Genomic DNA, 14,841 nt, shown 5'->3' with positions numbered 1-14,841 from the left:
TTATATTTGAAGGATTCTGTATACCAGCTACGGAGGTGGTATACGTAATACTACAAATTTTAATTATAACTATTATTAACTTTATATAATCTTAATTAATACATCGTACATAACAACATATTATATTTAATAGATATTTTAATACTATATTTTACCAAATACAATATTAATATGACATAGTAAAAGACATCTTATTTGAACATATCACACCTTATTCTATACCGCGTACCAAATAAGCCCTAAAAATAGTCACAAACATCTTAAAAGTTTTGAGAGGATGGACCTTCGTAGGATTTTTAGAATGAATAATAATAATATCAATAATATATACTAAATTATAAAATTAATAAACTTTCCATTCGAATTTTTTAAATGCAAAATCGATACAACCAAAAAAAATTAAATTGTTAAAATTAGAATCGATTCGAGGCCAAAATAATTCAAAATTGAATCAAATCGATCAAATACCAATTATTCAGTTCGATTCCGAATCACTTTTGCCACACCTTTAAATTATGTAATGCACATATGCCTTCTCAAAAAAGTATAAATAAATAAATTATGTAATGTGTAGTTTTGCTTAATTACCAGTTAATTATTTCATATATGTTTATATAATAATTCAAATATATAACAATTTGTTTCCATTAGAGTTTTCACACATTTTATCTTTCTTTTTTTTAAGTTAAAAATATATAAATTATCTCTGGATATTTGATTTCATATTGGTTGGACTTGGAGTGTATGCTTTTTACCAATTGAGATATTGTTCATCTTTGCATATTTAATCTATGAAGGGATTATTATTAATATATATAATTATTCTGTAAATTCATTTTATATAATAATTTTTTTTTATTAACAAGTCATATATGATACTTCAGTCTCCTAACACAACAAACAAGATGGTTGTGACATGAATTATTTGTCTTAAAGTCGCACTTCTAGATTACACTTACGCTATATATGTGGAGTACTTTTTTGTGGAACGTACACGGTAAAATTATATTTTTGGGATTCTCAAAAAAAGAAAAATTACTACTATATTTTTTGGGGAACCCACAAGAAAGTTTCATATTTAAATTATATTTTTGGTAAATTTATTTTATACATATAACAACAAATTAAATTTAAATAAAACAATCTTATACATTTAAAAAATAAAAATTGGTAGGCGAGTGACGTCTTTGAAGCCCGCCCTCTCTGAGCTTCTTTGAGTTCATTCATTCCACAAGCATTCAAGCTTTAGGGTTTTCATAGTTCTCTCTCTAAAATTCAATTAGTGCTTTGGGTAATTCAGGCTTCAACTAAACATGGACGGCGAGGAATTGACTGAACAAGAAACCGCGCTTTATGATCGCCAAATTCGCGTTTGGGGCGCCGATGCTCAACGGAGGTACTACACGTTTGGGCTCTTGAACGTGCTTTTGTGTGTGGCTTTTTTCTCAAGTTATGCATGTACTGATATTGTGGGAATTACTGGTTGTTAGGCTAAGCAAGTCCCACATACTCGTTAGTGGACTGAAGGGCTCTGTAGTTGAGGTATTAATCTCATGTTAGACACCAAGTTCCCATTTTTATGTTTTTAAAAATTGTGTCTTCTGTAGTGAAACCGATAAATTCATGTTTTCCGTCGCTGCCCGTTTGCAGTTTTGCAAGAATATTGTGCTTGCCGGGGTAGGTAGTGTGACATTGAACGATGATCGAGTGGTGACGGAGGAATTATTATCTGCTAATTTTTTGGTTCCTTCTGACCCAAATGTATACACGGGGAAATCGCTTGCTGAGCTCTGTAGTGATTCCTTGAAGGACTTTAACCCCATGGTTCGTGTAGAAGTTCAACAAGGTGGGCTTCTTTTTCAGTGCTTTCTTCGGCTTGTAGTCTTACAATTTTATATATATATAAATTAATGATTTGGAAGCATTCAACAAGGCAGGATTCTAGCTTCTGGCTTTCCTCAATCCTTCTCTCAGATAGTGTTTTATAAGCTTGGTACTGTTATATTTCTGTGACCAATGCCTAATTTGTGGATAAGATATTCTGGAAGAACTTGTTTAATAGATAATGTTGAATCATATATCCATATTCTGCCTGACTATGCATAGACTAGACTGTGAGAGCTCTAGGTTGATGTGACCTTAACTCTTGTCCGGTAGTCTTTTACAATTTTCATGAAGTATTCACATGCATTCAGCGAAACTTGCCCAGTATGGCTGGGGAAGATCTGAACTTTTAAGACAGCTGAAGGCCAATATGTTTCGCTTTATTTGTGTCTCGGTTTATTACTATTGACGGTGAGATAAGTGCAGGTGAATTATCCAACTTTGGTGTAGATTTCTTCCACAAGTTTGATGCTGTGGTTATCAGTTCCTGCTCTCTTTCTACAAAAGTATAGCTACCTTCTCTTTCTGGCTGGCCATTTTCTTGGCTTGTGTACATATAGAATGGTATTGTCTATTTTGTTTGTAAGGCCTTTTGATGTATTTGCTGCAGAGATCAGTTAATGAGAAGTGCCGCAAATCGTTAAAACGTATTGCATTTTACACAGTGGATTGCAGAGACTCGTGTGGGGAAATATTTGTTGACTTGCAGGATTACATCTACACCAAGGTTATATGTTAGGAACTTTTGATTATTCTTGTGTTGTCTGCGTCAGGCATTTGGATTTATTATTTGGTATCGTTTTGTGTCTTCCCAGACTCTCTTTCTGTTTGAATCATTTCCAAAGCTAAAATATTTCTGCATATAAATTGAATTATCTGATTAAACTACAGGTGTTAAATGGGTTATTGTGGTTGTTCGTCTGAAGATAAGGCTGTCACATCCTTTGACTTTTGGAGTTTGATTTGCTTTTCTTCTCCTTTACAGAAAAAAGAGGATGAAGCCATTGAATGCCATATAGAATATCCAACTTTAGAGGTATATGAACAAATCTCTGAGAAGCAATACAGAGAAACTTCTACACACTTTAGAAACTTCACCAATTAAGTTCCTTGCCAACATTAACTGCTGCAGGGAAATGTGCATTATTTGAACTGTTGGTTACTTGTCCTGAAGATCCATGCATGTTTTGTGGAGTATTATTCGCTCGGTTCTGTTATACATTATGTTTATGCTTAAATAGGTGGATTGATAAAGCCACAAGTAAGAAATTTTGCTAATGAGTCTCCAACATTATATTATTTGATACAAGGATGACCTAATCATGATGAGTATGTTTGTTAATGAAGATGGCCATAAGGAAAATGTTACTAATGAATTAGCAGCAGCCTTATATCATACAGGAGGTTGCAAATTAGTGTTGTATTGTCAAGTTAAGGATGATTAACGGTGGATGAATGAGTTGGGAAGTCTTACACCACATTTGATTCTGATGAAACTTATGCTAGCTGACTAGTTAGACTGCGCCTAAGGATTTCCGAGTTTGATTGTTTTGATGTGCCTTCTGAATGATGAGCTTTCACCATAAAGCCTGAGAGCATGTAAGAAGCATCCATCTCATTGCAAGTCTATTTGAGCTTAACATGGTTATACCATTAATTTATACTGGTTGGAAGTAGGGAGGGACTTCCAGCTTCATAATGACCAGAATAAATAGCTGTACTAGGATAGGTGGACGGGAAATATCACATTTTCCATCAATATATATAATTATATATACATTCTAATGGTAAAGGAAAAATTGAGTAACAATGCAGTATGAGTTTTTATATAATAGATGAAAAACAAGTAATCTTCTTACAAACTATCAACTGTTTACTTTAGTGTGTGTGGCTTTGTTTTCTACTACTTCTATAAAAGAGGGGTGAAAATGTTTTGCTGAAGGTGCCTGGATGTCATGGCTTAACTTATAATGTTGGTGCATCATCTAACTATTTTTCTTCTTTTATTAAGTACTTATTCAGATCCTCTGCCAGGAAATTTCATGTATTGAAATCATATCGGATTAACTCTGAAATTTCTTCTGAACTGAACATGCTTATGCTCCCCCGTCTTTCATGCCTATCAAGTTTCTGATTTAGTTAGTTGTCATCTAATTAAGTTTTTTTCTCAATTTTCTTTTCTCTCAGGAAGCTATTTCTGCCCCGTGGAAATCTCTTCCGAGGAGGGTTTCTAAGTTATACTTAGCCCTGAGAGGTACATGCTTTTCACATGTTTCTATGGGGAAGACCCAGAATGGTTGTTTTCCCCGTCCATCATCATAGTCTTGTGCAATATTGCCTCGATTAGACTTAGTGTGTGCTGCGTACATGCACAACACATCAGTGTATGTATGTCTGCATATATTTAAGTTTGCGATGACATAAATCACCTTCTAGTCATAATTGCAAGAAAATTGGAACAATTTGACTTTCAGTGATAGAGAAGTTTGAGGAGCTTGAAGGCCGAAGTCCTAGGGAAACTTCTGCTGCAGACTTGCCTAAGGTTCAAAGGCTGAGGAAGGAACTTTGTGATGCTCAGGTAAATCTCATTCAAATTATTACGTTGCTATCCACATGCGTATCCTAGCCTGCTTTTGAATTGTAACAATGCCCACATTACCCAGCAGTCACATGATGAATCTCAAATTCCGGATGCTCTGCTTGAGAGATTATTGAAAGGCAGAACTGAATTTCCGCCTGTTTGTGCCATCATCGGAGGCATCCTTGGACAAGTAAGACGCATTTCAACTGTTTGTCTCCTTGTGCTTGACCATCAACCAAGTTATGATTGTTGAATTTGAATGGATTCATGGTTGCAGGAAGTTATCAAAGCAATATCAGGCAAAGGTGATCCTCTTAAAAACTTCTTCTTCTATGACGCAATGGATGGCAAGGGCATAATAGAAGACATCTGTAAACCATAGCCCTAAGTGAAGACGGTGATCTTCGTCCAAGTTTCATCCAACGACTATTAGGATAACTGAATTGATCTTAGGATGATCTAGCTAATAGTTTATTGTTCCATGTGTTTTTTGGCTGCTGCTATGTGATTGCCTAATTTATGTAGTTTGAACTTTATGTTAACGCCAATTGGAGATATAATTTACTTGATTCATAAACAATTTACTTCTTGACTACTTATCAAATGTCATAATTTCAGCTGCTGATCCAACTTTATATTGAGACAAAGTGGTGAACATCAGTCTGTTTTTGCTTATTTTCCAACCCATAAGATGGGTGGGTCCAACACCAACAAAACTACGAATATTGAAAGGGTCTGTTTTACTCATTATAGACCCTATTTATACTTATATAAAATAAATTATTATAAATGTACTATTTAACCTATAGTTTATAATCCTCAAACTAAATACACTATAGCCTATAGTCTTTGAATAATGTAATTTTATTATTTCATACTTCCTCCGTCCACGAAATGAGTACTCATTTGGGGGTGGCACGGGTTTTAAGAAATTGATTAAGTGTGTGTAAGTGGAATAAGAGACCCACTTTTATTGTGAGTGAGATGTGTGGGGTACACTTACCAAAAAAGGTAATGGGTACTCATTTGGTTGACGGACCAAAAAGGAAATATGGGTACTCATTTCGTGGACGGAGGGAGTATTTGTTTTTAGAATCATGTTATGCAATTTTGTCAATGCGAGGGCCATCGATTATTGATGTTGCTATGCCTCCGGCTGAATGATTAGCGCTCGTAGCCACGGAAAAACAAAGATAAAACAACCCTAAAATCAAATCTAAATCTAACGCAAGAACAACTCTGAATTGAAGTTCAATTTCACTTCTCTATTTCGGCAAAATTCAAATTCAATTTGAATAAAATCCTGAAATGGGTTTGCAGAAAGCAGGATTAAATTAATAATTAAAAAAGAAAAGGAATTTGCAATCATAACGTGCATCGAATGCAGTTCGAGATTGACGAGAGAGGACCAAAAATGGATACAGAATGTGTTTTGTTTGATAGATTCTTGGCGAGAACGTGCGAGAACGTAACCAGGGGGCTTAGTCCACTGGCCACCGGGTCCTCACTTAAGTGAAGTGACTTGGGTTCGATCCCTCTTGGGAGCGAATTGGAGATTGGAGATATAAGGTGGACTTTGGTGAATGGAGAGATAAGGTGATTCTTGGAGTGAATTGGAGATTGGAGATATAAGGTGGACTTTGGTGAATGGAGAGATAAGGTGATTCTTGGAGTGGATAGGGAACTAATTACTAACATCTAACATAACTTTGCCCGATCAAAAAAAAAAATTCTTGGCGAGAACGTGTGAGTAAGCTATCTATGGGAACATTAAGATGGTGAATTTTGTATTTTTGTTAGGTTCAGTAACACTTAGGAGGAGTCATTGTTTGGATTTTCTATTCAAGGGACCAACTTTCTCTTTTCTCAAGTCCAAAATCGTAGCTAATCAGTTAAAAAAGATATGATGAGAGAAACAAACAGAATCATTTAGAAGATAAAAGCAAACCCAAATTGTCGCAACTAGTAATTCCTTACGTAAGAGAGAGAGAGAGATGCAGTTATCTATAGTTTAAATTTGAAAAGGAGAAATCCAAGGGCGTGGGTAGTTCAATCCATAATAAAACCATTAATTAAAGTAAAATGAAAATGAGAAGAAGAAACATGGCAAACCCCACCATGAAAAAAACAGCAAAAGTGGAATCCCAAGTTGATGTAAGGAACCTAGCATTAATCCAACAGCTGAATGAAGTAGAGTATATTTGGAAATCTCAAGAAAAATCGAGGCCTCGATCCTCTTTCGATCATCTCTTCCAAAATTCACCCCGAACGCTCATGTCTCGTCTTCAACACAGAAAGCCTGCTTTGAGGATCAACAAGTGCAGTAATAATGCAGTTGAAGAAATACTCATGGACAGAAGGGCTGCCATCATCAGCGGAAGATTTAAAGGGAGGAAACTTTTTACAGCGGAGGAATCCAGTGAAACGGTGAACTATGAAACAAGAGGGCTGTCAAAGACCAAGACCAAGACTCTGCTGAAAAAGGCTACTTTGGGTTTGGGTCTAGTCTTGATTGTTTTGGCACTTGTTGTGCTCTTTTGCAATGCCAACAATGTAGACGACTTCATCCTATTCCCAACATAGACTACAAATGCATTTTACTATGTTTTCCTTACTTGTATTAATAATAACATTCAATTATGTTGCATGCTAGGTTGGATTACCAGTTTTCACATATTTATTATCAGCATTAAGAAAAGTCTACTTTTCTTGATGAATTTTCAACTTTGTAAATTTTTTGGTAGGAGATTGCATCTTCACCTTTTACATAAGCTGCCATTTGATGAAAAAAGCTATTTTTAGCCTCTCTTTTTTTGTGGTTCGTTCAGTCTTCTTGTGTAGGACTAATAAGTTTTAGCAATAACCAGGAAAAGCTGACATGCTCATCAAAATAAGAGGAATTAAACGCAAAAAGAAGTAGAAACAAAAAAGCATGTGTATTAAAGCTGAAATGCAGTATTATAAAGTTTATAACCAATAGATGGTGTAAGTTAAGATCCCTGAGCCGTCAAAAGAGATAACTCAACTTCTAGAATACAAATATGATAATAAAACAGACAAGGAAGTAAAATGAGTCGATGCAGTAAAAATGTTGAGCGTTGAAACGGAGTGAAATAATTTAAGCCATCATCTCTATCAGAAGTAGCGAACCAACTCCCTCCCTCTACTTCTTGGAAGAAGAAGAAGCATCCTTCTTGGCAGCAGGAGCAGGAGCAGCCGCAGCAGAGTTGAGCTCGTCCCACGCATCAATCCAGGTGACCATCGCATCAGCAAGCTTCTGGAAGTAGGGATCAATGGGGCCGAGCTTCTCTTTCACCATCTTTGACAGCTCAATGTAGCATTTCTGCACGGTGGTGCATTCCTTGGGGAGAACAACAGATTGGAAGAAGGGGATGATCTCCTCTTGCCAGTAGATTCCTTTGTATTCCTTCTTCAGATTCACAAATGGGTTGCTAGCCTTGCTGTGCCAGATATACGGCAGCCCCGTCTTCACCCCCAGACCCAAATGGTCCGTGATAACCTGCAAATATGTCGAACACATTCCACATTTAGACGATTTCTCCAAATTGAGTTAAATTTATTTCCTAGTTCCAAATGTATGTAAGATAATAAGTATGAGAATACACCTTAGTGCACCAGCCAGCCCACATGTCGTCGTATCTCCCGATAGGCTGGCCATCGCCCATGAGCCCAAAATACATGGCAGCGCCAATGAGCTCCCTGTCGAATGCAAGGTTCATTCCGCACATGGGGAAAAGGGTTCCCTTGGGAATTGTCAAGACAGCATCGACATACCTGTCAAGGAAAACAGATAATGATCAATAATCAAAGATGCGATTTTTTTATTTTATCAAGAAATGCACCTCACCTGGTGTTGCGCTCACGAGGTTTGACAAGCTGAGTTGGGGCGTCATAGTCGGGGATGTTGAGCCAGAGTCCATGGGAGACGGCAGTAGGCGCTCCTTCCCTCAGGCTGAAGGGATAGCCACGGACGAAGTCGGCACCTTCTCTATAGGGATCGTACAATGTGTTGAAGAAGAATGGCGTGGCTGGAGTCAGCAGATTGTGTATGTGTTGAGCCAATGCATTGATCTCTTGTCCAGTTGGATCCTTGGCCACCTATATAGTAATTCATTCCAATTCAGAAATACTACTATTTACTTCAATTTTAATAACAATTGTTCAATAACTAAATTCATTCTCTCACTTCATCCTTTCAACTAAACAAATAGATTGGTTTCTTGCTCACTAACAGTGGATCAAATGTATAGCAAATTAGCAATTGATTACGTCAGCACTGGTGATGTTAATCTTTAATCATAGAGATATAAACTGATTCAACTCCGCCATTAACGCTAATCGTCATGTTCAGACTCACATACCAAGATAAGTAAACCAAAACGTACATTGGAAAACATACATGTCAAACAAAGAAAGACTACATTTTGTACCTTTTATTTCAAAAAGGTCTTGTTTAACAACTTTCAAATATGGCAAATCGGATTACCCCAAATCTTTTCCATTATAGTAGTATTAAAGAATAGATTTTGATATTTCATTTAGCTTTATACTATAAAACAATGAAAAATGAAATATCTTGTGGGCCAAAACACACAAAAATCTGAGCAAAAGATGCCACGAAAAATATCTTGTGGTCACGAAAAAACTACCAATCAGCTAACGAAAGATGCCACGTGTCAGGATCGAAGACACGGGCCACCGTTTCTCAGTGTGCCGCGATGTATTGAATCGCAAACCCCACAAACACTTTTTTCTCGCAATCAACAAAGATTTTCTTCTTCGCATATTCTCATAGACCGTTGACTTCCCCAATCCCCAAACCGAAGACTCATACAGAAGCTCGCTCACACACAACTCAGATCCAATCTAAAAAAATATCAAAATTGCAATGGAGGAAGAAGAGAGAGACTCACGAAGCAATCGTCGTCAATGGTGAAGATGTACTTCTTCTTGGAGACGAGGAATCCGAAGCAGCGGCAGGCGGAGTCCTTGAAGGAGATGCAGGAGGCCTTGGGGCCCAAGATCCGGTTGATGTCGTTGCGGTTGTAGAGCTCGTAGTCGAATCCCTCAGGCACGTGGATGGTCTTGGAGGGGTCGCCGTCCTGGACGATGATGAGATGGTACTGCTCGAAGAAGGGCCGCCACATCTCCAGGAAGTCCAGGTTGCGGATCGTCGGGATCACGATGTCCAGCTCATCTTTCAGCGGCGCCACCACCTTCGTCGCTGGCTTCGTCGACATCTTCCCTCCTTATGAATGTGTAGTTGGGTGGGGGATCTTGATTCTTTATTTATAGTGGTGGGAGAGAGAAAGAAGAGAGAGAGATTGGTATGAAGTGTGATGTGGTGGAGAAACAAGTTACCTTCTGCGTGAGTGGGGATTGACTTACCATGTGAGATGCACCCCTCTTTTTTGCCTTATTATTCATTTTTCCATTTCTATATCAGATTCTTATAATTGGATATCACATTATATTACGTGTTGTTACTTCCGTATCATGTTTGTATATTTATTATACAATTTGCGTGGATTTTCAAAAATCAAATTCGACTCGCTCTAGATTTGAAACATAATGTGTCCTTTGAGCATTACACTCTCTGTCTCATTAATAATGATTAATTATTGTTCAATACGATTGTTAAGAGAAAAAAAATGATTAATTGATAAAATTAATAGAAAATGGTGTTTTGAGAGAATGTGATTTCATTTTTTTAAAACACATTATTATCAATGACATACATAAAAAAGGAAAATGTACCATTAACAATGAGAGAGGGAGAAATATGTTAAAGTCTATTGTTGAAAGTGTCTTCTAGATTTGACTATTAGTTCAAATTTTAGGTGTAAATATTTAATTTTCTCCATAATACAATTAATTAAATAAATTGATTAGCGAAATTGTGTATGCCATACTATTACATTATTTGGTAGTTATAATCGTCGTGTTACCATCTTACTAATAAAACTATGAAACTATTCTAAAAAAAACACTATGAAACTGAAATGGCGGTTCGTTGAAATTGATGTTTAATTCAATTGGTGTAGTATGTCAGTAGAGGTGGTCTTGGGTACACCCGGGTGTACCGTACAACCGAGTTATACCTTCACTTAAACTTTGACTCACACCCTGATTTGAACTCATATCATGACTCAACCCATATAAATAAGACTACTATTCTAGGTACGGATCAATCCGATTGTACTATGTGTTAGAAGATTTGTGGTATTATCTATGTGCATGTAAATAAATGTTCACCTACTCATTACATTAACGCATAGTTTAATGTCCTCCTCCTCTTCCTCTTCTTCATTTTTTTTCTATTATTGCCACATAGCAAGTATATATTGCCCTATATTCATGTTATGTATGCACTATGCACATTTATTTTTATCTCATGTTATTATATTCGTCGAGGCTTTATTAATATAATCAGAAATAAAAGACAAAATTAATAAATACTAGTATTATACTACATATAAAGAACTGTGTGTACTTTGAGTGGCAATGTGGATATTATTTGTAATTACCTTATTATCGATGCTTTTTTTTTTTTTTTTATCGGATAAAGTTATGTTAGATGTTAACAATTAGTTCTCCAAACATTCCAAGAAATCACCAAGCCCACCTTATCTCTCCAATCACCAAATTCGCTCCCAAAGGGAATCGAACCCGGGTCTCTCCAATTACCTTATTATCGATGCTACTTTTGAGTTTTGGGTGCGTGTACTTATAATGTAGATACATACATAATTTTTTACTTTTGTTTTTAAATAACACACTTGATAATTAACACATCTAATAATTGGGTTTTCCAAATGTGTATAATATAATATTCTATTTGGAACATAGAAAATTGAATTGGACTTTTCTTATATCAGATATGCAGAGTGTCCGTGTGACTGTGTGCTTGATATGCATAATCTTCTAAATAAAAAAATATATTGTGTCCAAATTCATAGTAAATAGACAACGAGATTGATCATGGGTGTGGCTAATTATAAAATTATTATATATGATTAATATATAGATAAGTAGTAATGATGTTGGAAGTTGGAACATGATGTCGAAAATTACTTATGGAAAAGGATCAACCTAAGATGGGAGGTGCGGAGAGATGGAATTATCCCGTATATAATTACTATCTTATTTCGTGTATCATGTTGTATTTTAAAATTTTATAATGATTTTCAATTATATTAAAATATTCCTAAACACAGTATGAGATAAAGATTGAAACACTACAAAATATTCCCAACACACTATATACCAATTATTATGATATAGTGATTTTATCTCAGGATGGCTTAGTTAACTTGCGAAAGAATTAGTTTAGATTATTTTGTATCAAAATCACATGGGTTGCTTTAATTTGTTTCCATATTTTTGAAACATTATTGAATTTGTTTCCCCTCTTGTAATAATTTTAGAAATGAGTAAGTCAAGAGATGATCATATTTTTGAATATGGATCGATATGGGATTATTACTATATTTGAGGAGCGAACCATGTTAGGTGATGGTCTAATTGTAGTGGTGCCCAAATTTATAATTTATAAATAAATGTCGTGCAATTCAACTACTTTGAATCTTTTATTATTCCTTATAATGCATGTCATCAATGCCCGTTATTTTTTCGAAAAATAAGAAATAAATAAATGCCAGTTATTATATCATTAATTCTCAAAAAATATAATGAAATAAACATGCCAGAATAGCAATAACAAAATCTACCTGCAGTAGGAGATTGGGTTAAGGGTTTGCCAAATTTATGTAGAACAACACCTCGTAAGTTAGAAGAATTAACGTTATATATATAAGAAAAACATTATAATTTCTCGATAGTATTATAAGATTATGGGAAATGGCGTAGATAAGCCCTCCTAGATGTAGCCCTTATAGCGTATACCTCCCAATTCTCACTGTCTGTGCAACTAAACCCCCCAACTAAAGAAAAAGGGTGCAAATACCCCCCTCGCCCTAACCTCCGTTTTCTCACCGTTAGTCAGCATTATTATTTTAACTAAAAATTTAAAGATACAAAAATACGCTAGAATACAATGAAATGTATAGCCCCAATTAACTAGAAACCCTTGTACACTGAAGAAGTTGAAGATCTGCTGTCCAAAACCCCCAATTCCATCTTCCTCAGGAAAATGGCGCAATCAGCGAAACCAATCTCAAGCCCAGTTCCAAATGCGTGGTACCCCCACTCTCTCCATTCTTCTGCTCGCCTTCGGCCTCGTCATCACCGCCTCTTTCTTCATTTATGAAGCAACTTCCTCTAGGAAAAATCGCAATCTTGCAAAGGAATTGACTACTGGTGCAATTGCATCGATTTTCTTGGGTTTCAGATCTCTGTTCTTGCTGCTCTTTTCTGGTGTCTATGTTTGAGTCTGTAACATCAAAAAGTAGGACAATGTATGAGGTTTTACATACTCACGATCTTTCTTCACATTCTAAACATGCTGAGCTTGGTTTCAAGTTTTGATTAATAATTTGTGTGGCTCAATTCTCTCGGAGGCATTATTCACTCTTTTTCTTGAGTTGGCTGTATTCAAGAAGGTGAAGAAGGTGGGTCCCACAGAAAATTTAGTTAAGATAATAATGCTGACTAACGGTGAGAAAACGGAGGTTAGGGCGAGGGGGGTATTTGCACCCTCTTTCTTGAGTTGGGGGGTTTAGTTGCACAGACAGTGAGAATGGAGAGGTATACGCTATAATGGCTACACCTAGGAGGGCTTATCTGCACATTTTCCCTAAGATTATTTGTAGGATGTAAACAACGTGACCGCTAGGGATGCGCACATTAAATACCTGAAATTCGAATATTCAATTCAAAGTAAACGCAAATTTAAAATTTGGTTCACATTTTTTAATCGGATTAAATTTTAGGCAAATTTCGGATTGTCGGATCAAATTGATATATTTAAAATACGAATAAATCTGAAATCCAAATTATATTTATAATTTATATAATATATATGTATATATAATTTATAATTATTAGTATTTTCTTGATTGATCGTATGAATGATTTATTACCTAGGATTTTAATCCAATCATAATTGTCTAATTTGTTAGTTTAGTATATATTTAGAATTTTTATGATTTTTGAAATCTTTTGAGTTTTATTTTTAATTTGTTTTTCGAATTTCGGATTTTCAGTTCAGATCGAATTTGATCCGAAAATTTTAGATTTTCAAATTTAGATTTTTGAATAATATGGTTTGTATCAAATTTCATTTTCTTTAAAATTCAAATTTTCAAATCGAATCGAATTAAGCAAAAAAAATCGAGCTGAAATCCAAAGGCTCCCCCCTAGTGACAGTTATTGTAAACATAAAGTACAAATTTTGTCTATGTGCCTTTTAACATACTATTTGTGATGATAATTAACTAATTCGAAGTTACTAAAATCAACGAAGTTTGTTCAAAAATCAAAGATATCTATTTAGCCAATAAATTTACCTAATTCCGGAAGCCCACTAACTTATAGATCTACACAGACTCACCACGTACACATACTTTTTTTACTTAAAAAGAAAGGGGGAGCAGTGAAGATTGAATCTAATACTCCCTCCGTCCATAAAAGAACTTTCTAGAAGGGAGTAACACGAGTTTAAAAAAAAAATATTTAGTGTATTAATAGTGAAGAAAAAATTGTTGAGTGTATTGAGAATGGTGAAAAGTTGTTTTAATTAGTATTGAGAGTGATGGGATATAGTCCAAAAATAGGTAGGAAATTCTTTTGTGGACGTCCCAAAAATGAAAACTAGGAAGTTCTTTCGTGGACGGAGGGAGTATCTCTCTTAATCTTGTATTTCCTCCGTCCTGACTATCTTGATTTTTTGAGATATTGTTTTTGAGCACGATAATTAAGAAAACAATGTAAAGAATAAAACTTACTTAAAAACGAAAGTGTCTCAAGATAGGTGAGACAGAGGTAGTATAAATATTGTTTTCATTCGAATATTATAAAGTGCTTATATGGAATTTTTAGAGCTATAGGAATTAAGAGATATGTTCGAGCACAATATTAATGAACATGCCCTGTAGCTTTTTGGGCATAGTAAACCAATTCTAGCATAGAAATATTTGACATTGAACATGCACGATACTGTGATACATGAGTTTGTAATATTCTTTATGGCAAAAATCGATAATGCCCTTAGAATTCTTTCACTTTTGCCAATTTAATTCAATCACTTGTCGGGCTAAAATTTATTATTTTCTTATACTAATAAATAAAATTAACTAAATAATTATATGTATATCACTGATAAAAGTATGAAATATATATAGTCTCAAACACAAAACAGTAAAATTATATTTTCGAATTAACTCACAAATTTATCA

At 35.2% G+C, this 14,841-nt stretch overlaps 3 protein-coding genes across 4 annotated transcripts; 2 read left to right on the top strand and 1 right to left on the bottom strand.

The window, feature by feature from the left end:
• The first annotated feature begins 1,136 nt into the window (after positions 1 to 1,136).
• On the top strand, positions 1,137 to 5,045 carry LOC131020166 (SUMO-activating enzyme subunit 1A). Of its 2 annotated transcripts, XM_057948852.1 has the most exons (10): positions 1,137 to 1,396; positions 1,491 to 1,542; positions 1,651 to 1,846; positions 2,311 to 2,390; positions 2,495 to 2,611; positions 2,870 to 2,920; positions 4,072 to 4,138; positions 4,359 to 4,462; positions 4,551 to 4,655; positions 4,743 to 5,045. In XM_057948852.1, the coding sequence occupies exons 1-10, from the start codon at positions 1,314 to 1,316 to the stop codon at positions 4,845 to 4,847; spliced, it is 960 nt and encodes a 319-aa protein (XP_057804835.1). In that variant the 5' UTR covers positions 1,137 to 1,313; the 3' UTR covers positions 4,848 to 5,045. The 2 variants fall into 2 exon arrangements, with proteins under 2 accessions (XP_057804835.1, XP_057804836.1); XM_057948853.1 differs by lacking the exon at positions 2,870 to 2,920 and having other exon boundaries at positions 1,172 to 1,396.
• Positions 5,046 to 7,382: 2,337 nt separating this feature from the next.
• Positions 7,383 to 10,022, bottom strand: LOC131020165 (UDP-arabinopyranose mutase 1-like). Its single transcript, XM_057948851.1, has 4 exons — positions 9,400 to 10,022; positions 8,334 to 8,584; positions 8,092 to 8,260; positions 7,383 to 7,985 (listed from the first exon to the last, which is right to left on the bottom strand). Exons 1-4 carry the CDS (start codon positions 9,724 to 9,726, stop codon positions 7,629 to 7,631), a joined length of 1,104 nt encoding a protein of 367 aa, XP_057804834.1. The 5' UTR covers positions 9,727 to 10,022; the 3' UTR covers positions 7,383 to 7,628.
• A 2,553-nt stretch (positions 10,023 to 12,575) lies between these two features.
• On the top strand, positions 12,576 to 12,966 carry LOC131020164 (uncharacterized). Its single transcript, XM_057948850.1, is given in 2 exon segments — positions 12,576 to 12,689; positions 12,691 to 12,966. Coding segments are annotated over 2 exon segments (237 nt in total). The 5' UTR covers positions 12,576 to 12,638; the 3' UTR covers positions 12,877 to 12,966.
• The last annotated feature ends 1,875 nt before the right edge of the window (positions 12,967 to 14,841 follow it).

This window comes from Salvia miltiorrhiza, chromosome 4 (genome assembly GCF_028751815.1).
Source record: "Salvia miltiorrhiza cultivar Shanhuang (shh) chromosome 4, IMPLAD_Smil_shh, whole genome shotgun sequence".
Taxonomy (NCBI): Eukaryota; Viridiplantae; Streptophyta; class Magnoliopsida; order Lamiales; family Lamiaceae; genus Salvia; species Salvia miltiorrhiza.
This window is presented reverse-complemented; position numbering and strand designations above follow the sequence as displayed.